General features: G+C 40.1%; 1 protein-coding gene across 1 annotated transcript in view; it reads left to right on the plus strand.

The window, feature by feature from the left end:
• Window positions 1-214: 214 nt before the first annotated feature.
• Window positions 215-25,643, plus strand: part of grm6a (glutamate receptor, metabotropic 6a) — a 77,033-nt gene continuing 51,604 nt past the window's right edge. The window contains exons 1-2 of the mRNA XM_027151138.2: window positions 215-603; window positions 14,153-14,748. Coding sequence (XP_027006939.2) covers window positions 14,200-14,748 — 549 coding nt within the window. The 5' untranslated portion in view covers window positions 215-603; window positions 14,153-14,199. The remainder of the gene's footprint in view (window positions 604-14,152; window positions 14,749-25,643) is intronic.

The raw sequence follows: 25,643 nt of genomic DNA on the forward strand, positions 1-25,643 counted from the left end.
AATAGCTGCTGTTATAGTTGCTCCCTCTCCCTCTCTCCCCTCTCTCTCTCTCTCTCTCTCCCCCTCCTCTCCCCCCTTTCTCCCCCTTTCTCTCTCTCTCTCTCTCTCTCTCTCTCTCTCTCTCTCTCTCTCTCTCTCTCTCTCTCTCTCTCTCTTCTCTGGCGCATGCACGAGCGCACGCGGCCGCCTGCTCGCGCATTAACGCGCCCCCCAGTTAAAGAGCGCGCTCGAGCAGCTCGGGATTATTTCATTTCCTCTCCCTCTGTTGATCTCAGAGTGATTTCCACAGTCTCATTCTGCTCAGCATATGTATTTTTAGATCTAAAGAAAAACCCGGCGGACTCTCCATCACCAAATGATCCGGTTCCAACTCAGAGAACTCCTCTCATCACCATCATCACCATCATCATCATCATCATCATCACCATCATCATCAGTAGTGTGGTAGAGGGAATGAAGCCCTGTATAAACTCTGCTAAACGCTGATATGGAAGGACAGATCGGAAGTTTCTGAATGACTGAACGGATGCAGGAGTTCAGAGTGTAGTTTGAGCTGCTGGATGGATCCTGGATTGGGTTTAAAGACGCTCATGGAAACCAAAGGTAAGAAATCAGGCGTGCACGAGATTACACTTTGACTAGGCACCATTAGCGCGTGCGGTTTACAAGTTAGTGTAAATGAATCATTGTAAACCCCAAAGCATATCGATTACAACACGCTGCTGGAATAAATGTGACATAATGACACCCTCAGTGTCAGAAAGTTTGTTAATGCACCGTTTAAGCTTCTTGATCATTCACATTCAGTTCCATTCACGTGTATTCTACACGGGATAGCATCATTATGTAGTACTGTAGACCTATAGAAAAGCACTTTCGCATCTGTGTCTGTAGAAGCCATATCACGGTAAATGATATGTTGCAACAGAAATGCAATCTGATATTTTGATTAAATACACCGTCAGCGAGAAAAGCACTGAACTGGAAGATCAAGGAAACACCTTTAGTACCTCTAGTGTATGTTTTGTTTACCTGGGAAGGTGCACGTGCCTTACATTTAATCACCTTTTAGAATAAAGTTTTGATAATAGCTCATGAGTTGTATAATTCTGTACATTTAATTATTTAATTACATTTCTAGGTCTACTAAACATAGTCCTGTAATTCCTTTATTATTATTATTATTATTATTATTATTATTATTATTATTATTATTATTATTATTATTATAGTATGTATAGAAACACTTCCATTATTCTATAAACCCGGATTTTAAAGTCTTGCATGATTTCTTCCAGACTTTTTTTTTTAATTAATTTTTTTTAAATGTTTCAGTCACGTCCTGATTAGTTCATTAATTAACCTTCACACCCATCCTGAACTGTGTGATCCGTCAGCGTGTGTTTCCATATCACAAGCCGTGTCACAACTAACTGCAGCGTGTTGCAACATACTGTATATTTTGCCCATATGGTGCATCTCGTTTACTTACTGTGAGTAATTACGCAGAGCAAGATGATATACAGCGAAATTAACACCAAGTGAGATGCCTGAATCCGTCTGGTTTTGAACAAGCTCCTGACGTGCTGAATTGACATTTGCAGTGTTGCATGAATTCATAGAGTGCTGAATTATCCCATACAAACGCAAGGGTTAATTCATCTCCAGGCTTTGGGCTGTGCGTATTTTCATTACTGAACCATATACGCGTAGTTTATTGAGTGCAGAGCTTTTATTTATTTATTTATTTATTTATTTATTTATTTATTTATTTATTTATTTATTTATTTATTTATTAAAAAACAAAAAGAAGAAGAAGAAAGCAGAGCAGACAGTAACTCATGAAGGATGTGTATTTGGTGATGAACAGTTTCCCTAATCCATATAAGCCACAGGAGTGTGCATGCAGGCTTTGCATAATATCACTTTCTTCCTTCCTTCTTTCCTTCCTTCCTTTTCGCACAGTGAAAGCTGATGCGCCTGTTCAGGATAAAATACTTTTTATTTTTGTTGCACTGTGTAAAGTAAAATTCATGACGTGTTTATTAGCGCTCTGTAATCTTAATCAGCGTTTGGTTAGAAACGCACGTGTTTTACGCACGTTACGGCGCACGTTAAAGCGGGTTTTAAATGTTTTGAATTATATTTGACGTGTCAGGTTTAACTAGGCGATATACACCAAAATCATTAACACTTGATTGAGTTATTGTCCTAAGTGTTATTTGAGTCTTGTGTGTGTGTGTGTTTGTGTGTGTGTGTGTGTGTGTGTGTGTGTGTGTGTGTGTGTGTGTGTGTGTGTGTGTGTCTGCTTATATAGCACGTGTACACAACTGATGTTGATCCAGCTACACAATTCTCACATGATATGGTCATTACCTTAAATATTTATTGCATTGCATTCTGGAATTTTCCCCCAGAAATAATCAGTAGGTTTGCACAAAATGAACAAAACTTCAATACTTTTAATAAAACATGAATTTATGTACACATTACAGTAAAGAAACAAAGCTGACGTGATGATGCCAGCAGTGGTTACAGGTTAGCATGTTGAGCATGTTGAATTTTATTATTTACTAAGAGCAGTAAGAGGTGTTTTTTCTCTAACTTGAGAAGCAGCATTATTACCTTAGTAGTTTAAAGAGGATAAAAGAGCGTTATGGATGGCTGCTTATCGTGCCTATAACATAAGTAATAACAGGGTCAAACCACTTTCATGATCATTCAACATCTTTAAATGGAACTGACTGTAATGTAACTGCAACTTGTTTTTTATTTTTTATTTTTTAGAAATAACATTTCTTAGCTTTGACAAAATCTGTGCAGAATTAATCATCACCTGCTTCATTACACCACCTCCATGTTGATTATTTTCTTATAACAGCAGTGTTTTCTTGCATAGCGTGCTTAGTATATCGTACGACATGTAAGATCGCTCAAGCAGACTTCTGTGATATAAGTAGGAGGATTAACAAAAGGATTTAATGTCTATAAAACCTCAACTGCCAGCCACAAATATATTTTATTTTATAAGTACATAATAAGGAATAATTAAAGATTCATTGTGTGAAACACCAAATGTAAGTTCAGTCCTCTATCCACCATACTGTAGATACTGCTGTAATAAGTCATTACCTACTGATAAGAATAGACTTCCAATGTTACGTCTTTTGACTCTGGAGCATCATAAGCTTCACAAAATGTTCTGAGATTTGCAATTTCATCTAATACTAATGTTCACTCCGAACAGGCTCAGAAAGTCCTCCTGCACCTGTTCGGGCTTTAGGGACAAAATGATCAGGACTTAATGAGAGTGACTTCCAGAGCGGCAGTAAACTCGGAGCGCTGATGGAACACTGGGCTTTTTATCTTTTTTGTCCAAATCAAGCCAGTGTGAAGATGTAGTGCTCATGCGACATGAGGGATGTTAAAGAAAAATGAGTGAACATTTACACTTGATCATATGTAAATGGCTTTTATATCATGTTTTTGTTGAAAGACAGGACATTGTGCAGCTGTGGGAAAGGAAATTTCAAAAAGTTTCAGAAAGTAAAATGTATCAGTATATTTTTTTCTGGCATGGATATATCCCTTACTCATTGTATCTTATTACCATAGCAGGCATTTTAAAGTGCATCTTTGTCATTTCTTCTGTCATTAATTATTAAAGCCAGTGATTTAATAATCCACTGACGGATTCCTATGTTTCTGTTTACGCTTTATAAACAGAGTCATGTGACACCGTTAAGGATCGTGCAAAAACTGTAATAATCGTTCGGCCATGTAAGTTTCGGCACCTGATAGACGGCATGATAGAGAAACGGTGAGGCTGAGTTGATAGTAAGGACCCTGAGGACTCGTTCTCAGTTAATAGGAATTACAGAACCGCAAATGGGCTTCATTACGTTCTGTACATGGATTACTTCATGACATTAAACCAGACTCTTGCTGCTTATGTTTCAGACAAAATTTGCTTTGATTAGAAGTGGAATAGGTCATGAGGAAAGGAATTTCCCCAGCCACGCTTCTAGCATTTGTGGAGAGCCTGGTATGTTTTATGTCACAAATGCGACTACGAATATTTAATCCCTACTGACTGTTAAGTGTGTAAATACACAACGGTTCATAATCCTGAAGCTTGTGGCCAGAAAGGTGCTCCAAAGATAACTGTGACTGGAGCGTATTACATCCATCGCATCCATGTAAAATTCATGGGGTTTTAACGAGCGCCACACATTACAGTATGTTGCCTTGCATAATAATAACGTTATAAAGAACTCTATAAAGCTCGATCCGTTTCCTTCATCGTAACCATCATACTTTCTCATGCATGTTCGCCGAGTCAACTCTGTGTCAACTCTGTGTCAAATCTGTTTTCTCAGGAAAGTTCACAGATTTTAACACGTTCACGTTCCATAAATATCCAAGGTGCTAAATTATTCAGAATCAAAAACTGCTTGAAACCTAATATCACATAGCAGTCCACATTCTGTGTGTTTGGCCTTTCTTTAGCGTCTGAACAAGATTGCTCATCTTCCGGGTTTGGTGTTCAGAATAAACCTTGATTTTTAAATAAAATAATACACAGAAATCAGCCACATTGAGTAATATATATATATATATATATATATATATATATATATATATATATATATATATATATATATATATATATATATATATGACATAAAACACTTGGAAAAGAAAAATCTAATTATCATCCGCAAGCTTCTGTCAGTACTTTTTCCATCAACTCATCCATGAATTTGTAAATAAACAAGTTCATTTCTATTAGTCAACTTCCGTCCCTCACCAACTTCTCGTTTTTTTGTTTATCTCTCCTTCTTGTCAAGTCACCAACAAACCACAAATCCTTTCCCTTAAAATGTAATCAGCTTCACCTCTGAATGTTAAACTGGAGACAGGAAAAATTCCAAAAAAAAAAAAAAGTACTTTTAAAATAATTAACAAATACATCGTTTTAAAATGTATGTGCATGTGACGTGTTCTATTTATAAGGGCGTAAGATGTGTACTGTAGTATAGGAATAGTATTGTGTCATGCAGCTTGTCTTGCTCTCTAGAAACTGCGCCGGAAAACATAACCCTATGGTTCAGACTGTTCACATGAAACAGCTGCCAAAAAAGTCCCTGTGTATGATATTACTACCCAAATGAAATGTATTAAAATGAGGTTATTAATCAACATCTTCTGACCAATCACAATCGAGCACTGATTCAACGGTGCTGTGGCATAATGTAAAATAAACCATATTCCCAGATCTTATTTAAAATGAGTATAACAAGCCATACATGTTAAAATCAACTTCCTAGCATTATTAGTAAAGCCATCTGCCACCAAAAACAGCTCCAATGAAGCAGCGGCTCCACAAGACCTCTGAAGGTGTTCTGCGGGATCTGGCATTAAGAGTTCAGCAGCAGGTTCTTTAAGTCCTGTAGATCGTGAGGTGGGGTCACAATAGATCAGACTTGTCTGGGATCTGGGGAATTTGGAGGCCAGGTCAAGACCTTGAACTCTTTGTTATGTTCTTCAGACCGTTCCTGACCAATGCTAATCCTGAACCATGCTGATTTTAGACACCTTAGATGTCCATGACCCTGTAACCTATTTTTCTTCGTTGAACCACTTTTGTTATGTACTAATGACACAAAACCTGCTGTTTTGGAGATGCACTGACTGCAGTCATTTAGCCATCACAGTCTGACCCTTATAAAAGTCCCTCAGATCCTTTTTCCTGCTTCCAACACATCAACTTTGAGAACTGTCTGTGCACTTACTGTCTATTACAGTATATCCTATGCCTTGACTAGTGCCACGTTAACAAAATCACCAGTGTATATACTGTAGCTTACATAATCATACACAAAATGACTTCATTTATCAAAAATAAAATAAGAAAAAGATTGTTAAAGCCACCACCGAGAAACCAGCAGAATTTAATTTGCACGTCTTTGCGCTTCTTTGCACAATTTCATCCAGTCTGAACGGTTTCTTTACAGATTGCACGTCTGCCAGCTGGAAGATGCTCAGAACCGAAACCAGTGCAAATGTACCACCAGATGCAATGCGCACAAAACCTCGGAGCCTTTTAAGAAACCCGAATGCTGCTGAGAAAGCTTTTTTTTTTTGACATCTCTCTCTGGAAAAAAGTCTTCAACACGACCCGATTATTTTCCTAAAAGTCTTTACCTTAAATCTGACGATACGGTAGATGCATTTTGAAGATCCGCTTGAAGAATCCAATGAAAAGGTTTTCTTATTATTTCTTATTTATTTTTTTTTAAATCGACGAAACCACCGTTCTAGAGACTACTCACTCTGTTCTGAAAACAAAACAGCACAACTATTCCTCATCGCTATTGTATATTTATTCAGGGCTTGGTGTTTTATTTTATTATTTTCTTTTCTGGGCTGTAGATGTGAAGCTATTTTCGAACTCGCATGGTGCATTTGACACAGTGTGAACCTTTTTGTTGATTGTAGAAGGAGGAGGATGGATGGAGCGTCAAAAGCACTGGCCGTATTTCTGAAGCAGATACCTAGCAGAATGTCATATAATCCCAAATTAATGCATCATCTGGGGAAAGACGCCATCGATTCCAAGCGTGCGAGCTGTGCGCAGGTTCGTTTTATAAATTTCAGAGTCTATTAGCTGTGAGGTCCTCGGCGCCGTTCTCAAAGGCCTCGTTCCAGATCTGTTTTGTTCTCACAGCTGCTGATTACATCAGGTGTGTTGTGAGCTGCAATAGATCAAATCTTTGACAGGCATTTATTTATTTATTTATTTATTTATTTATTTATTTATTTATTTATTTATTATATGTTCTTATATAGCACACGGCAACATGTGTATCACAGAAAGTATGAAGTTAGATACTGATGGCTGAGAAATGAAAAACAACAATCCTGGAACTGTAATGGAGTCATGAATGTTGTTCTTTTAAAAGATATTTCTCCAGCTTGTGTTTTGATGAGCGCTGTCTAAACAGGAAAAAGCTGCCATAGGTGTTTAGGTGGGTTGAGATATGCTGACTGTAAATCATTTTCATCCTCATCAAACCATTAATTTAGCCCCCATGTCTTGTTAATATGGGCAGAGTCATCCGGAAAGAGAACACGCCTATCAGGATAGAAATGTTGCATCATAGGGTAAAGGCGTTTAGTCAGAAAATCTTTGCGTCGGTTTACAGTGATGCTTCTCTCTAAGGTGACGTGTGGGAGCCAAAACAAACCAGGAAAAGAGACATACACACACACACTCACACTCACACACACACACACACACACACACACACACACACACACACACACACACACACACACACACACACACACACACACACACACACACACAGTATGCACCACTTTTTCTTTTCATTTTGTCCTAAGCATCACACATATGATAAAAAATCCAGTTCACCTTCAGCAGTGAGTAACCAAGCAAGCACCAAGCCTTAAGGGCTGCAAATGTCTCTCTATTTAAAAAAGAAATCCATTTATCAGTGATAATCTAGAATATTTTAATACTCACTCACTCACTCACTCATTTTCTACCGCTTATCCGAACTTCTCGGGTCACGGGAAGCCTGTGCATATCTCAGGCGTCTTAGGGCATCGAGGCAGGATACACTCTGGACGGAGTGCCAACCCATCGCAGGGCACACACACACTCTCATTCACTCACACACTCACACACTACGGACAATTTTCCAGAGATGCCAATCAACCTACCATGCATGTCTTTGGACCAGGGGAGGAAACCGGAGTACCCGGAGGAAACCCCCGAGGCACGGGGAGAACATGCAAACTCCACACACACAAGGTGAAGGTGGGAACCGAACCCCGACCCTGGAGGTGTGAGGCGTACGTGCTAACCACTAAGCCACCGTACCCCCCTATTTTAATAAAAAACTGAAAATACTGCACAGGCGCACCACCTCCTTCTCTTGACTTGGAAGTTTAATAATCGAGTAAAGCCTTTATTTGCATATCAAATCATGATTGGTTCATATATTTTATGATGTAATGACACGTTTGATACACTGAGTGTACTATACAACTAATTACACCATAAATTGCACCAGATCTCGTTTTTCCTTGCAAATATGACCACGATACATTGACTGGATATTATTTTTTTTAACCAGTAATATCTTATAGTTTAGATATTTCCAGTATTTATATGATCTGATTTTCTGTTGGTCCAATTTCACAATATACTGCACAGTCTTTAAGCATGGACATGCAAATCTTTGACATGTGCTGCTGATTTATAAAAAAAGCACTCGCAGAAATTGCATCATGAACAAATGTACCGGGGTAGAAACGACTCAGAATGTGCAACAGATTGAAAAGATGCAGTGTCTAGAAGGAAGCACGTTAGTCCTCACCCTTCCCTGATGGTGAGAGCTGGCAGGTGGGTGGGAAATATCAACAGAACGAATTGGCGGAAACGGAGTAAAACGGTGGAAACAGGCTTCTGCAAATACCATTTGGTTGTTTTAATTTATACACAGTTACTGTTCCCTTGATGACTTTCAGGTGTAGTAAATCACACGGCGCCCTTTCGTGCTCGCAGGTAGAATCGGGCTCATTTGCATATTCATTAAGGCCAACAAGCAAAAACAAGCACCGTTCTATTTCACCCGTAATTCCCTGTAGACCCCCTTTTTTTTTTCTCTTCCGGTGTCTGTTTTATGTATTGCACAAAGAAAAAACAAATGCAAGCGAAGAATAAGAAGCTGACTCGAACCGAGCCACAGAAGAGCCTGAGCTGATAACTCGGTTTCCACATTGATCTTCTTTCTACAGTCCTGAAAAGCTTTAGGTAATTGCATTTATTAATGGAAGGAGAGAAAAGTTTTGATTGATGAACCTAAAATATTGTTTAAAGCCTGCCATTCTGTCATGGCCTTGTTATTGATCGTTACTACTCTTATTGATTTCTGCCTTTCTGGATGTCATGAATGTAAACACTGGTCTTCATCGTGTAGTGTTTATGTGGAACGAAAGCCTGTCAAACCCTATACTTATAATATGACGATAATAATCATGACGTCCTACCATTAACTAGCTTGTCGAAGGTTTTGGAATTCAAAGTAAGAATGAACGAGTGTATATTTTATTACTACGAGCCTGGATAAGCGCCTGTCAGAGGCGTCTGTGGAAAAATACTGCAGTACTTACTTCTCCTGTCTAATGAATGGATCGTAACCCAGTCAATATGCAGACTGTTATAAACCTCTCTTTGCATCTCAGAAGCCTCCCATTATGTTTAGCAGCTCCGAGTGATGTTCCATCAGCAGGAAAATCATATTTGCTAGAGTGCGCGCTCGACTCGTGTCTCCTCACATTACTGTCTGCTTGTGAGCCTCTGCCAGTTTGAGCAATTAAATTACGCCTCCTCCAGTGATGAAACCTCTTTCAGAACAATTAGTTTGCATTATAACATATGACATTTAAACTCGTGCAAATGACGACAGCTTTCTCTGGCCCGGAAACATAAACACACGCTCATACAGGGCACGTGTATACGGTATTGCTCAGATTTCCATTGCAGATGTCACGTCTGGACAAATTTCATATTCAATTTTTCAATTTGACGTGCGTCAGCTGTGTGATGAGAAAGCAGCTTCTGGCCGGCAAGGCTGCGAACTCGAGCAGGGCAAAATGTGATAATAGTGGTGAGATTTGGTTTTGCTGACAAATGTAATATCCACTGCTTACTGCAAATGCTATAAAAGCCCAGCATGTGCAGAAGTACAGGAGAGCGCTGGTTTACTGCCCGGAACACACAGTCAAAAATCTCCAACACGCAGTCGTGATCATCCAGCAACCAGAGACCAACCTGACACACTGTAACACACTCTCAGTGACACACTGTAACACACTCTCACAGTAACACACTCTCAGTGACACACTGTAACACACTCTCAGTGACACACTGTAACACACTCTCACAGTAACACACTCTCAGTGACACACAGTAACACACTCTCAGTGACACACTGTAACACACTCTCACAGTAACACACTCTCAGTGACACACTGTAACACACTCTCACAGTAACACACTCTCAGTGACACACTGTAACACACTCTCAGTGACACACTGTAACACACTCTCACAGTAACACACTCTCAGTGACACACTGTAACACTCTCAGTGACACACTGTAACACACTCTCACAGTAACACACTCTCAGTGACACACAGTAACACACTCTCAGTGACACACTGTAACACACTCTCACAGTAACACACTCTCAGTGACACACTGTAACACACTCTCACAGTAACACACTCTCAGTGACACACTGTAACACACTCTCAGTGACACACTGTAACACACTCTCACAGTAACACACTCTCAGTGACACACTGTAACACTCTCAGTGACACACTGTAACACACTCTCACTGTAACACACTCTCAGTGACACACAGTAACACACTCTCAGTGACACACTGTAACACACTCTCACAGTAACACACTCAGTGACACACTGTAACACTCTCTCACTGTAACACACTCTCAGTGACACACAGTAACACACTCTCAGTGACACACTGTAACACACTCTCACAGTAACACACTCTTACTGACACACTGTAACACACTCTCAGTGACACACAGTAACACACTCTCAGTGACACACTGTAACACACTCTCACAGTAACACACTCTCAGTGACACACTGTAACACACTCTCACAGTAACACACTCTCAGTGACACACTGTAACACACTCTCAGTGACACACTGTAACACACTCTCACTGTAACACACTCTCAGTGACACACAGTAACACACTCTCAGTGACACACTGTAACACACTCTCACAGTAACACACTCAGTGACACACTGTAACACTCTCTCACTGTAACACACTCTCAGTGACACACAGTAACACACTCTCAGTGACACACTGTAACACACTCTCACAGTAACACACTCTCAGTGACACACAGTAACACACTCTCAGTGACACACTGTAACACACTCTCACAGTAACACACTCTCAGTGACACACTGTAACACACTCTCACAGTAACACACTCTCAGTGACACACTGTAACACACTCTCAGTGACACACTGTAACACACTCTCACTGTAACACACTCTCAGTGACACACTGTAACACACTCTCACAGTAACACACTCTCAGTGACACACTGTAACACACTCTCACAGTAACACACTCTCAGTGACACACTGTAACACACTCTCAGTGACACACTGTAACACACTCTCAGTGACACACAGTAACACACTCTCACAGTAACACACTCAGTGACACACTGTAACACAGTCTCACAGTAACACACTCAGTGACACACTGTAACACACTCTCACAGTAACACACTCTCAGTGACACACTGTAACACACTCTCACAGTAACACACTCAGTGACACACTGTAACACACTCTCACAGTAACACACTCAGTGACACACTGTAACACACTCTCAGTGACACACAGTAACACACTCTCAGTGACACACTGTAACACACTCTCACAGTAACACACTCTCAGTGACACACAGTAACACACTCTCAGTGACACACTGTAACACACTCTCACTGTAACACACTCTCAGTGACACACTGTAACACTCTCAGTGACACACTGTAACACACTCTCAGTGACACACAGTAACACACTCTCAGTGACACACTGTAACACACTCTCACTGTAACACACTCTCAGTGACACACTGTAACACACTCTCACTGTAACACACTCTCAGTGACACACAGTAACACACTCTCAGTGACACACAGTAACACACTCTCAGTGACACACTGTAACACACTCTCAGTGACACACAGTAACACACTCTCAGTGACACACTGTAACACACTCTCACAGTAACACACTCAGTGACACACTGTAACACAGTCTCACAGTAACACACTCAGTGACACACTGTAACACACTCTCACAGTAACACACTCAGTGACACACTGTAACACACTCTCAGTGACACACAGTAACACACTCTCAGTGACACACTGTAACACACTCTCACAGTAACACACTCAGTGACACACTGTAACACACTCAGTGACACACTGTAACACACTCTCACAGTAACACACTCTCAGTGACACACTGTAACACACTCTCACAGTAACACACTCAGTGACACACTGTAACACACTCTCACAGTAACACACTCAGTGACACACTGTAACACACTCTCAGTGACACACAGTAACACACTCTCAGTGACACACTGTAACACACTCTCACAGTAACACACTCTCAGTGACACACAGTAACACACTCTCAGTGACACACTGTAACACACTCTCACTGTAACACACTCTCAGTGACACACTGTAACACACTCTCAGTGACACACAGTAACACACTCTCAGTGACACACTGTAACACACTCTCACAGTAACACACTCTCAGTGACACACTGTAACACACTCTCACAGTAACACACTCTCAGTGACACACTGTAACACACTCTCACAGTAACACACTCTTACTGACACACTGTAACACACTCTCAGTGACACACTGTAACACACTCTCAGTGACACACTGTAACACACTCTCACAGTAACACTCTCAGTAACACACTGTAACACACTCTCACAGTAACACACTCTCAGTAACACTGTAACACACTCTTAGTGACACACTCTCAGTAACACACTGTAACACACTCTCAGTGACACACTGTAACACACTCTCAGTGACACACTGTAACACACTCTCAGTGACACACTGTAACACACTCTCACTGTAACACACTCTCGATAACACACTATAATACACTCTCACAGTAACACACTGTAACACACTCTCAGTGACACACTGTAACACACTCTCACAGTAACACACTCTCAGTAACACTGTAACACACTCTTAGTGACACTCTCAGTGACACACTATAATACACTCTCACAGTAACACACTGTAACACACTCTCAGTGACACACTGTAACACACTCTCTGGAACACACTATAATACACTCTCACAGTAACACACTGTAACACACTCTCAGTGACACACTGTAACACACTCTCCGGAACACACTATAATACACTCTCTGTGACACACTGAAACACACAAAGAAACTCAAGAAAAGGTAAATATATTTTTTGAATTGCAATGCATCTGTCTATCCCATTTTCCATCTATTTATCCATCCATCCATCCATCCATCCATCCATCCATCCATCCATCCATCCATCCATCCATTTATCCATTCATGCCTCTGACTACCTCCATCACTCTGTATATTTGTTGAGACATTGCTGTTAGTGCATCCATCCATCCATCCATCCATCCATCCAAGTCTCCCCATTTGTCCCTCCATGAACATTCATCATTCTATCTCTCCATCCATTTATTGAGGTTCCTGGCTGCATCTATACATCACAGTATTTTCTGCTGTCATTCCCTTTTACACACCTAATAAAGATATTTCGATGTGTTTATTGCACCGTTACACTTTTAGAGCTTTTGGGCTTTTAGCTTTATAATGTTCCATCTGGTGTGTGTCCATCAAATTTTTAAAAACCTCCACAACCTTTATCTCCTTCTCTCTATCAGTCTCCTTTCTTTACTATCTGTCAATTTCTTGGCCTGCGTGCACTTTCCTCCTCCGTGATGTCTGCCCCCCTCGTTCGGTCGATACTGTGGCTCTCTCCAGACCTCCTGAAAAGCAGTCGCTCCGCACCTGGCCTTGCCATCGCTCTAAATCAAACGAGTGTGTTTACTTCTGCTCCCTGACGCTCTGCCATCTGCCATCCCATAATGCTCTTCATTCATTCAGACTAACCTGCTGATAGCAGTCTGGTTGCTGGAGGACACACCTGCAATCTGTAGCCTGTAGAATCATTCCCTTATACAGGGTCACCTCAATAGCTTCCCAATTTCATGCACTGCTTACTGTGAATGTACGAGAGTGTGTTATAAAGCTGCCATGAGGACATTCCAATCAAAGAGATATCTTTTTATAACAGATAACCTAGCATTTTTATCAGATCCCTGGCCTTAATGCTTGATAGGAATGGCATGGCAGAAGACTAGAGAACACAACACAACTGTTTTGCTCTTATAATAAAAAATGCAGCCCGAGCTCATCATGTTTCTTCTATCGTTGACAGGTTTTTTACGTCGTGGATGAACGCTTGCTGTAAAACCCAAACGTGTCATGGCATCCCACTCCCCACCATTACTGTTATTAGAGCTCAGACTGCATCCAAGCTGGAGCAGCCTCCGGTCACCCACTTTGTCATGCCTCCTGTGGATCTTCTCTGTGTGGGTCAGCCCAGCTTTGATGGCGCACCAGCACACGCATCCGCATTCGATCAAAATCCCTGGTGACATCACACTCGGTGGGCTCTTCCCCGTGCACTCCAAAGGGCCCTTGGGTCAAGCATGTGGTGAGATTAAAAAGGAGAAAGGAATCCATCGGATGGAAGCCATGCTGTACGCTCTAGACCAAATCAACAGCGATCCTGAGCTGCTGCCTAACATCACGCTGGGCACACGGATTCTGGACACGTGCTCACGAGACACGTACGCGCTGGAGCAGTCACTCACATTTGTCCAGGCGCTTATTCAGAAAGATACATCTGATATCAGGTGCTCCAATGGCGAGCAACCGATCATACGCAAGCCGGAGCGCGTGGTGGGTGTGATCGGGGCATCAGCCAGCTCCGTCTCCATCATGGTGGCCAACGTACTCCGGCTCTTTGAGGTGAGTTAAGCATGTATTACTGTATGTGCTTATTAAGGTCATGTGACACTTTTGAAACAGGAAGTAGTTTGGGGAAAACTTATACTGTCCATTGGTGGATCACTCTTGTGATACAGTTAAAGACTATTCTGTCTTAAGCAGACTTACACCATACACCAGACTTACACCAATTCTTTGGTCTCCTTTTGTGTATAATGTGTCACTTTAGTACAATTTCTATCAACGATTGCTGGTGATAATGTTCTTGAGATGTCTGAAATTTGGATGAAAATCTCAGCATATTAGCTCTGCTATGATGTTCACCTCAAAACCAGCAATAGGAGAACAGCATAGTACGATGCAAAACATGATGGATGCTTACAAATATGGTAATGGCAGGGGGGAGACATAGATGAAACATGCTAATGGATAGGAAAATTATCCTCTTAACCTCAATCTCACTTTGGAGCAGGATTGTGTTTATGCAAGCCCAATTTCTGCTTGAGCCAAGATCACGCTGATGATTTTAAGCATGGAAACACAGGCCTGTAGTTAGTGAATGTTCACTAATATTCTGAGCAATATGGCTTATATTTGTTTGGATTATGTGAATGTGATAATACATCCAAACCACCACAAATGGCCCAATCCCAAAAAAAATCTCAACACACCCTAAATCAGTGATTGATTAGCAGAATTCCAGCCAATAAAACAGCAAATAATAAATCCCAGAAATCGAGCAACTCCGTTAAAGGAGCTTAGAGTTTTTCTAAATGACTGTAGATTTCCTGCAGATCCGGGCCGAGACGTGTCATGCTATGTCATCGCAACTCATAATCAATCCTTTCAATTCACATGCCTTGAAGTATCATAGAAATCTTGCAATTTCACAAATCGTCGCTGTCGGACGGAATCCTCGTATCTCCAAAACCATTATTTTTCGGGAAATAAAAAAAACCTGCAGTATCTTAACTGCAATGCACAGGGTTTAGTCCACGTTGCAGTGGATTGTCTTTCGCTAAATTCCTGTCCTCAGACAAGCACCAGAACAAGCGGGGGTCAAGATTTTTTTTCTTTGAGACCAGTGTTTTGAAGACATTTACCTCAGAAGACGTGTCGATTCATTGCTCTTAATCTTGAGGATGTGCCGTGAAACTCTCCCGCTGAGTGAAGAAGAGGTGGACAGTTGAAGTGTCCAATGGAGTTAAGAGATTTGTGCTCAAGCTATTTTCAAGACTTTAGATCGGTTAATAACTTGTAAAAATAACAGACCCACGTGGAGACTGACCGATAGCATCGATATATGAAAAAATATGAAATTGACAAAATTTGGACATACGAAGTTTTCCATCCGAGGTCAAGTAGATTTTCTGAAAAAAAAAAAAAGTTGCATCTCATTTAAAAAAAAAGTGCAGTAAAATCAAACATTTTTATCCGCAACAGTCACAAAATAAACCCTCCCTGAAATAGTTCATCTCTCCGTCTCAGCTATCCTTAACAAAAGAAGACGGATCAGCTGTATCAGTCTGTGAGTATTAGAATTCCTACAGATATTTTTAATCTCTTTTCAATCTCCCGTGATGCGTCTATGGCTTCAGACGTACATCCTTTATTCTGGAAACTATATACCTTTTTACTGTAGTTACTGGATAATTCATAGTAGTTACTGGATAATGTGCTTCATAATGAATAACTCAATCATCATACAAGATTTTAATGGGTTGCAACAGACTGCTGAACTTTTGCCACAGAGTATAAATCGCATGGCTATATTTCCCTGGGCCCTATTTTTGTGCAAGCGTAATATGCTGATTTTGCTAGATTGTGTTTGGGGTGAGGCGCTTTTTTCTATTTTAGCCCAGATTTTGTTTTAGGAAACGAGCACACATGTACTGCTTTGGGTTCGGGTGGAACAACACAGGTGTGACTTTGGAAATCTGCCATTGCACTGGAGTTTCAAACCTACTTTAGGCCAAAATGCCTCCCGAGACCCAGTTCGAGTGCTACTGCAGAGCCAGATCTGGCATTTTCCTGGCCTAAAAGTCTCGTCCCATTTCTTGTAACCCGGTTTAGAGCATGTACATTATTTACAGATAAGTTGCATGTAATGAAAGTCTGTAAAGCAAAGAGTCCTTCAAAAAAAAGTGAAACCTTTCTACAGTACATAGAAAAATTGACTGTCAACAAAACAAAAAAAAAAGAAAAAGAAAAAGATATATGGTTGATATTTGGTGTGTCGGAGGTCTGAGGTAGAGGTCTTCACGGGTCCACTTAGATCTGAAAACCACAGGTCCGACCCGAGACCCGAGCGAGTTCGGGTCTAAAAGTTTCACTTGTGCCTAGGACACGGGTCGGGTATAATAATACCGGCATCAGGTCTCGGGTAATTTAAAATGAATGTGTTTTTAACGAACGGACCCGAGAAGACCCAAACTACTTTATCTCACGTGTGTGCATCGACTTGAGTCCTTTTCCAACCTCTCCTCTGTTTGCCAAGACCGCTTGCGACATCATGTGAATGGCGGTAAGCTAATTTTCGTTGCAACAGTCCTGTCAATCAATTTTGAATCCACGCTGTAGCGGTTACACTAAAGTAACATTCGGGTCCAGTCGGGTTAAAAAAATTGCCGTCTAAAATTTTCGGGTTTGTCTCGGGTCGGGTCTTTCTTAAAAAAAAGAAATTATATACGTATATATAATAAAGTTCGGGTAAAAAGTGATTCGGGTCACTTCGGGTCGGGTACTTTTTTTTAGACCCGAGAAGACCTATAGTCTGAGGTACACGGATGGTTTTGTAAGAATATTGGTATGTTCCTTCAAGCATAATGAAGAACCTGTACTGTTTAATCTAAACATTGGTCTGATACTCAGAAATATCCAAATCAAACGAATAAAGAATTTTTTTTCTCAACTGTGAATTACTCTGTTAATTCTAGTGCTGTCTGTAAATCTTTTATCTATAAGTTTCCCAGCTTTACAATCTGAACGCAGCTACTTTTAATGAGGCTTTCATTTCCCAACGAGCATCATTAGAACTCGATCTAAGAACGGGTATTTAATCAGTCCCACCAAGATTTCCCCTTCCTCTATTAATTGCTGTTTGTCATAATTTTGTAGGCGGTGGTTAGAATAGTGATGAAACTAAATGAAAGGTAACTGCTTTTTGTCTCAAGTTTGTGGGCTGTCGCTAGAATCGTGATTACAGCAGACAAAAGTAACCGTCGGTCTACGAGCGATACATATTTACATAAGCATGTGTTATACACGAGATCGAGATCATAGAAACTGTCGTTTGAACTGTCCGACCCCTTGTACCTTATGTAAATCCTGTAAATCAGCTTTGGCATGGATGCTTAGCTGATTCCTCCATGGTGGCGAGGCTTGGCTCCAGTAGCCCAGGGTGGCTGTTAATTGGCGAATATGTAATCAGTCAGGGTAACTAATCACGGAGACTAATCAGGCTTTCTGCTGTTCTCTGTTCCCTGAGGCTTCTGCTATTGGTTTGGTTTTACTCTTAGTGGTGACACAAGACTTTTTTTTTTTCATTTCACAAGTTTTTCCTGTAAACAGCAATGAAATGTCGGTGCAATAAAGCAGGGTTAAAAAAAAAAATCGTTTCCTTCATGATGAGCAGCTTTTGGATTTTGAAATGTCCAATCTGGCAAGACAGAATGCCGAACCAGTGTCTGGCATCACAAAGCACCCCAGTGCATATTGACTAGTGTTTGATCTACATATCAAAAAATAGCCAGCTTTCTCTGGAGAGCCCCAGCTGGCTGAAACGTGTTCGAGGCCAAAGCTGACAGCAATGTAAAACTACAAAAGACCAGCTGAATATTTTACCCAAAAGGTGACCACTGTTTCAGAAACAGAGCCTGTAATGCTCTTCGCTGTAATCATGTGTGTGAACACGGTGAACAATGATTTAACATTTCAAATGGGGAAAAATTCATTACATATGTTCACATCACAGTGCTGATGAATTCCTAATTCTGACTGATCGGCAACTACAGTAAGTTCCGTCTGCGGATCCGATCACGGGTTCATGTTAGCGTTCTTCTTTTAATACCTTTCTGTTTATATTCAGTAGTAACAACTCTTTTGCACCCGAGGAACCTTTTAAGAAAACTAGAAAATTTTCTGTGTGTATTCACTGAAGAATTCTTTTTAGGAACTTACTTGAGACGTGTTATCAATGTGGAACCTTTTTAGGAAATTAGAAAACATTTAGATGTGTTATCACCATTGGAACTATTTGAGGACCTTAGAAAGAGTTTAAACATGCCATCACTAGTGGAAACATTTCAAGAACTCAGGAACTGTTTAAACATGTTATCACAAGTGGAACTATTTCAAAAACTTATAACTGTCATCACAAGTGGAACCTTTTCAGGAACTCAAGAACTGTTTAGAAATGTTAAAAGTGGAACCTTTTCAGGAACTCAGGAACTGCTTAGACATGTTATCACAAGTGGAACCTTTTCAGGAACTCAGGAACTGTTTAGATGTGTTATCACAAGTGGAAACTTTTCAGGAACTGTTTAGATATGTTATCACAAGTGGAAACTTTTCAGGAACTCAGGAACTGTTTAGATGTGTTAACACAAGTGGAACCTTTTCAGGAACTCAGGTACTGCTTAGACGTGTTATCACAAGTGGAACCTTTTCAGGAACTCAGGTACTGCTTAGACGTGTTATCACAAGTAGAACCTTTTCAGGAACTCAGGAACTGTTTAGATGTGTTATCACAAGTGGAACCTTTTCAGGAACTCAAGAACTGCTTAGAAATGTTATAAGTGGAACCTTTTCAGGAACTCAGGAACTGCTTAGACGTGTTATCACAAGTGGAACCTTTTCAGGAACTCAGGAACTGTTTAGATGTGTTATCACAAGTGGAAACTTTTCAGGAACTCAGGAACTGTTTAGATGTGTTAACACAAGTGGAACCTTTTCAGGAACTCAGGAACTGTTTAGATGTGTTATCACAAGTTTAACCTTTTCAGGAACTCAGGTACTGCTTAGATGTGGTATCACAAGTGGAACCTTTTCAGGAACTCAGGTACTGCTTAGATGTGTTATCACAAGTGGAACCTTTTCAGGAACTCAGGAACTGCTTAGACGTGTTATCACAAGTTTAACCTTTTCAGGAACTCAGGAACTGTTTAGATGTGTTATCACAAGTGGAACCTTTTCAGGAACTCAGGAACTGTTTAGATGTGTTATCACAAGTGGAACCTTTTACTGTAAATGTATCTGTAAATAAATAAAAAATGATGGCATGCCAACATGACTATTGGAGAATTGACTCATATATAGCGATAAAATGTTTCAGTTGCCAAGCTCTGTTAAAAAAAAAATACGGACACTTCACCACGTGCTGGAAAATAATTCATTTAATAGTGCATGACTCTACGCCATCGTTGAATGTTTTCCTTCGGCAGCACACTACCAGAGTTTATTTCATACATTATGTATTTTATACAGTATAATCTAATACATGGCAGTGTGTTGGTTTATACTGTAGCAGCTGGTTCGGGCTCTATTTTAGACCGAGTAAAATAACACATTTGAAGAGGAGTTTATTTAGCCTACGGCAAACAGACAAAATTGCCAAGAATTGCCTTTAAGTTTGGCATCACTGCCAAAAGAACTGCTCACTGATCCATGACCAACTCTCTCACCAGGCCGCTCCCAGAAAAAAGGAACAGGAGGTATGGAATATTTGCTGGAAAAATAAAAGTATCTTCAGGGTAAACTATTCATTCAGACCAGCTCAATAGGACTCTTGGAAAACTGTTCTATTGTTGGCAGCCATGTTCCAAGGCTTCTCTTCCTCTCTCCCTCTCTCTCTCTCTCTCTACCTCTCCCTCCCTCTTCTGCCTTCTTCTACCCATCTAGCAGAGAATGTACAGAATCTCTGTGACAAATTTGTCGAATTTGCACGCCAGTAAAAGCTCATATCTCAGCCGCTCCTGCCTGGACTCCTTCTCCTCTCTAATCCATCCTACATGAGCTTTATATAAGACGGTGTATTAGAAAGGAGGAGGTTTCAGGAGGGAGGAGAACCGAGCACATGTACTGTACAGCTCTGCTGCGTTTCACTTCAGCTTGTTGAAAAGAAAGAAGAGAAATTGATTGGACGAGAGACTAATCTGCTTTAATGGAACATGAAGGCAGCGTCAGTGCTGGATGTTAGTGTTTAGGTCACTCTTTTACACACACCTCCACTTAAGCCCGACATCGCTTTATTGTTTCTAGAAATGTCTCATTTATAGCAGATTTCAGTGTCTCAAACGGTACTACAATAATCATAGAAACTATACATCCATCCATGTCTACAGCACCAGCCACATCAAACTGTTTACATGCTGTTCTGCACACTATTCTTGCTCTTTACACATGCTGTCTTACACATTCACTCAGTTGCTGTTTTGCACAATTCATTACATGACCTCATATAACTGCTGCAATTATATTAAATGTTTATTCTAGTATTTTTGCACATGTACTATAGAATATACGGTATGTTTTGGTCTATGTACAGTAGCTCCACGGTCCTGGAGTAACATTGTCTCATTTCACTATGTACTGTGTCAGCTACAGTATATATGGTTGAAATGACAATACATTTTCTTGACTTCTTCTTGACTTCTCGGCTTCTAGTTATGCCCAGCTATGTGAATGTAACAACATATTAGTAGGCCAGAAACAGGAAGAGGAACCTTTTCAGGAACCTGTGAATTTCAGTTGTGTTTGCACTGGAGGAATCTTTTCATGAATTAGTACATTTATGTCTTCTCCAGTGGATAAAACATTTCAGGAACCAGAGAACTTAAGCCTTTATAACCAGAGAACTCTGTGTGCTCCCACTGGAGGAACCTTATCAGGAACTACAAAGCTTTTATGTGTTTACCAATAGATAAATCTTTTTAGTAACTGGAGGACTTTAGGTGTGTTTGCAATAGAGGAACCTTTTCAGGAATTTAGCATATCGTATGTGCAAAGCTGCCTGCAAAACCTTTTTATTAACTCAAATCTTTAGGAAGTTTTGACTGAAGGTCAATTTTTACACACATAATGGCTGTAGAATACGTTATTTATGAAGATTACACAAACACATCAGGGTTTTTTCTTATCAGGTTTGTGGAACACTGTGCTATGAAATGACGCACATTCAAGTTTTTCTCAGTGGGCTGGTCTAAAAAAAGAATGATGTCTTAGTGGTTCAGAGGAAATGCAAATAAGGGAGACAGTGGCAGTTGTCCATATGAGAACATCTGTCTTGAGCAAAGCCTCTAATTAAACGTCCAAAATACACAGCCAGAAGCAGTAGAGAGACAAAAGCAAGGAGTCCAGCAGAGCTGAGGACCATCAGCTTCATTAAACCAGACCTTTTTTACATGTGAGTACAGAGACGCAATGAACTGCTGCCTGTCATTATTCCGGTTCGAGGCCTGCTCGTTCAAGCGTGGACAAAACCTCGACAATCACCTCGTTCTGTTTATCAGGTGTGTGTTTTTCCTGTTTGTTGCTTTAATGTGCAAAGCATTTATTCGCTGCCTGTTTAGCATGATAAAAGGCTCGGTGCTGATGTGCTCTAGAGTGTTCAGCTGCGCCGCTCGGCTCGGGAATAGTACAATATCATAAAACAAATTGTGCGCACTCAGAAGTGACAATATTCGTGAGTTTCACAGCCTTTGATGTTTTACAGACAGGTGTTTGGGTTTCGCGCAGCCTTTGTGTTGTTCTATTGTGCCATTTTTCTCAGTTAATGTTTATTTAATGCATTTGCAAAAACGTTGTTGACGTTTTGTCATTTTTAGCGGCCACTGCTGTACACCGAGGGAATTGCAACGACAATCCAAATACTTTCACATCCAGATTGAAACTGCATACTGTATGCTACAGTCTGGTTAAAGTAAGTGCTAATTTCAGGTGTAAAGTCGATAAGTTAGACGATTAAGGACATAAATGCTATAAGTATTAAAATCGTAAAAAAGTGCAAAAGCGTAATCTAAAAATCATTGTATTTAGCTGGGCTCAAAACACAGGCAAATAGAATAGAATTCTTTATTTTGTCACATATACATTACAGCACAGTGAAATTCTTTTTTCACATATCCCAAAATTGGAGGTTGGGGTTAGAGCTCAGGGTCATACTGTACATGATACAAAGCCCCTGGAGCGGTGAGGGTTAAGGGCCTTGCTCAAGGGCCCAACAGTAGCAGCTTGAACATCAATTTTCCAGTCAACAACCCAGAGCCTTAACCACCTGAGCCACTTAAGCACTTGAACCAAAGCTTAACACCATGATTAGAAAACAAACAAACAAGTGACTAAATCATGAAGTACTAAGAACAAGAAGACACAAAGATCTTTCAAGAAGTACACAATTAAGATATATTAAATGATCATCACACTAAGGTGGAAGTTTATTTTGCCTTATAAGAAGATGAGCCTGTTTCTAACTTTTTTAAATTCCTCAAATGTAGTTTATTTATATGCCCAGACATTTTATAGTGTATATAACTGTGTACACGACAAATAGACATCTTAAATTAACTACACCCATACTGAATAGTTAACTTTATTACACTGGAAAATTAAAAATGACTACCCCGGGCATCACGTTCATATTTGGCGGCAGGAAGGATTCCTTATTATCGACATGCGCTGAACTCAACACAATGAATTATCCTCCAGATTTGTAATCATAACATTTCCATCAGGAAATGAAGGCATTATCAGTGAGACCAAAGCATGATTCACAAAGAGGAACAGAATAATCAGGGTAGAAATAACCAAGCTAATCTTGATACAGTACTGTAGACGTGAACACATTAGGATAACAAGTCATGCCATGACAGGGGAGGAGTCAGGATCAGAACCAAAACCAAAGCTTGTACTGTACAATAACATCAAAACAATATTACACAAGTGTATGGCAGTTTAAGACATTAATGACCTAAAATAAACTATCTAAAATAAAGAAACCAGAAAATTGCACATTTAATGCGATGCCTATCACCTCATCAATTCATATTTAATGGTTATTTAATTGTTTAGCTGAGTGTTTTTTTTTTTTTTCTTTCGGCCTTGAGGTCGATTCAGAGTGGATGTCAGCTGAGCTCTGTCAGGGATTCTGAGGCCGAGATCATGCTGAGGTTATCACTTCCTGTGCTCATCGGCGTGTTGTCCTCACAACACACACTACCTTGACACAGTGATGAGTAATGCACTCAATGGACTTAAATTCTCTCTAAATCCTTCTCACACAATTGCACATTCACCACCAGGCGCAAAACCCATATATACAAACACACATGACACTTTTCCAGCTTCTCCTTCTCCTGCTTTAGCTGCACTGTATACCCCAGAGTCTGAGAAATCATCGTGAGGGCCCGGGAAGTCTTTCACTCTGGGGCAGATTTTTTTGAATAAGAAGACATTTGCACTTCACTTTAGGGCTTCAGGGTCCTAAATTTTTCAACAAGCTTCGTCGTGTCCCAACGTATCAGTAATATCTATCTCTATCTTTCATCTTTTAGGGGCCAGATGGAGGTAGCTGCTGCGTAACTCTTGAGATCCATTTGAATCTGACGCTTTAAATACCTCTGAACCTAGAAGCTGAAACCATTAAAATAATCTATGCAGAATAATAATATGTTTTTTATGTTTTAATGCCCAAGAAACTCCTAAAAGTGGCTTAGGAATATCTCTATATCATTAACCTCATAAAAACAGGGCCCCAGACCATGAATATGCATGAATGAAAACACCCCCATGTCCTCCTGTCATACTGTAACTCCTCCCGCTAGTTAACGGCTAATTCACACAGGTTTACTCACTAATAGGGATGAAAATGTTTGACTGATTTTATAGATAACCAACAACAAGACATCTGTTTCTAAAAAAAAAAAACAAAAAAAAAAAACCCAGACAGCTCTTCATATAAAAAATAAATAAATAAAGGAAGTAGCAGCAAAAATCAGGCACAAACAATCGAACACTTCGGTTGTGCTAATTTAATCATTTTAGTATGCCTAGGAAAAGAAATAATAAATACATTCCATGCAAGCTAGTAGATTTTAAACAGAAATGGGGGGAAAAATACACATTTCTTATACAAATTGGTTACACGTACACATTGGTTAATCCTGTTTCGCGGCAGAACAGCCGGTACCCTGTCAAAATATAATGAAACAAATATAACAGAGCCATTTATTTAACATGTGCGGTGATTAAATATGGAGGATGACTGTTCTGACCTTTAATGAACATCATTACTGCGAAAAACAATGTTATTCAACACATTAATCAGCTATAAACAGGCATCGAAACTGTCATAAAGAAGTTTTAGGGCGTTCAATACTCCAGGCACATAAAAAAGAAGCATGGTACAGATTCAAGGCTCAGAAATAAAAACAGCTAGTAAACAGTAGCAAGATTTTGCATATACAGTAAGACATGTGCTGTATAACATCCAATTTAAATTGATATTATAACTGAACTGGATTGCGAACATGTGTGTAGTCAGATAAGTGACCTCTTGTGGCCGGAGGAAGAAGTGCAGATAGAAGTTTTGTCATTGATCATCGCTATTTTGTCATTGATCATCGCTAACCATCATTTAGTAGGACATATTGTGTATACAGAATAAAAAGGGGACCAATCAGATTTCACAGGAGTCTTTGGGGAACCAATCAGATTTCAAAGGGGAACCAATGAGATTTCACAGAAGTCTTTTGTATCTGCTAGTAAAGCAACTGGACGTAAACACATGTAGTTATGGATTTTAATGTCAGAGCCTTGATTCTCATCGTTATATTTCAGTAATCTATTTATTACATGTGGAATTCGGTAGCTCAGTGGTTAAGGTGTTGGTTTACAATGCATGGAAGGTTATGAGGTCGATC

This window comes from Tachysurus fulvidraco, chromosome 14, assembly GCF_022655615.1.
Source record: "Tachysurus fulvidraco isolate hzauxx_2018 chromosome 14, HZAU_PFXX_2.0, whole genome shotgun sequence".
NCBI classification, from domain to species: Eukaryota; Metazoa; Chordata; class Actinopteri; order Siluriformes; family Bagridae; genus Tachysurus; species Tachysurus fulvidraco.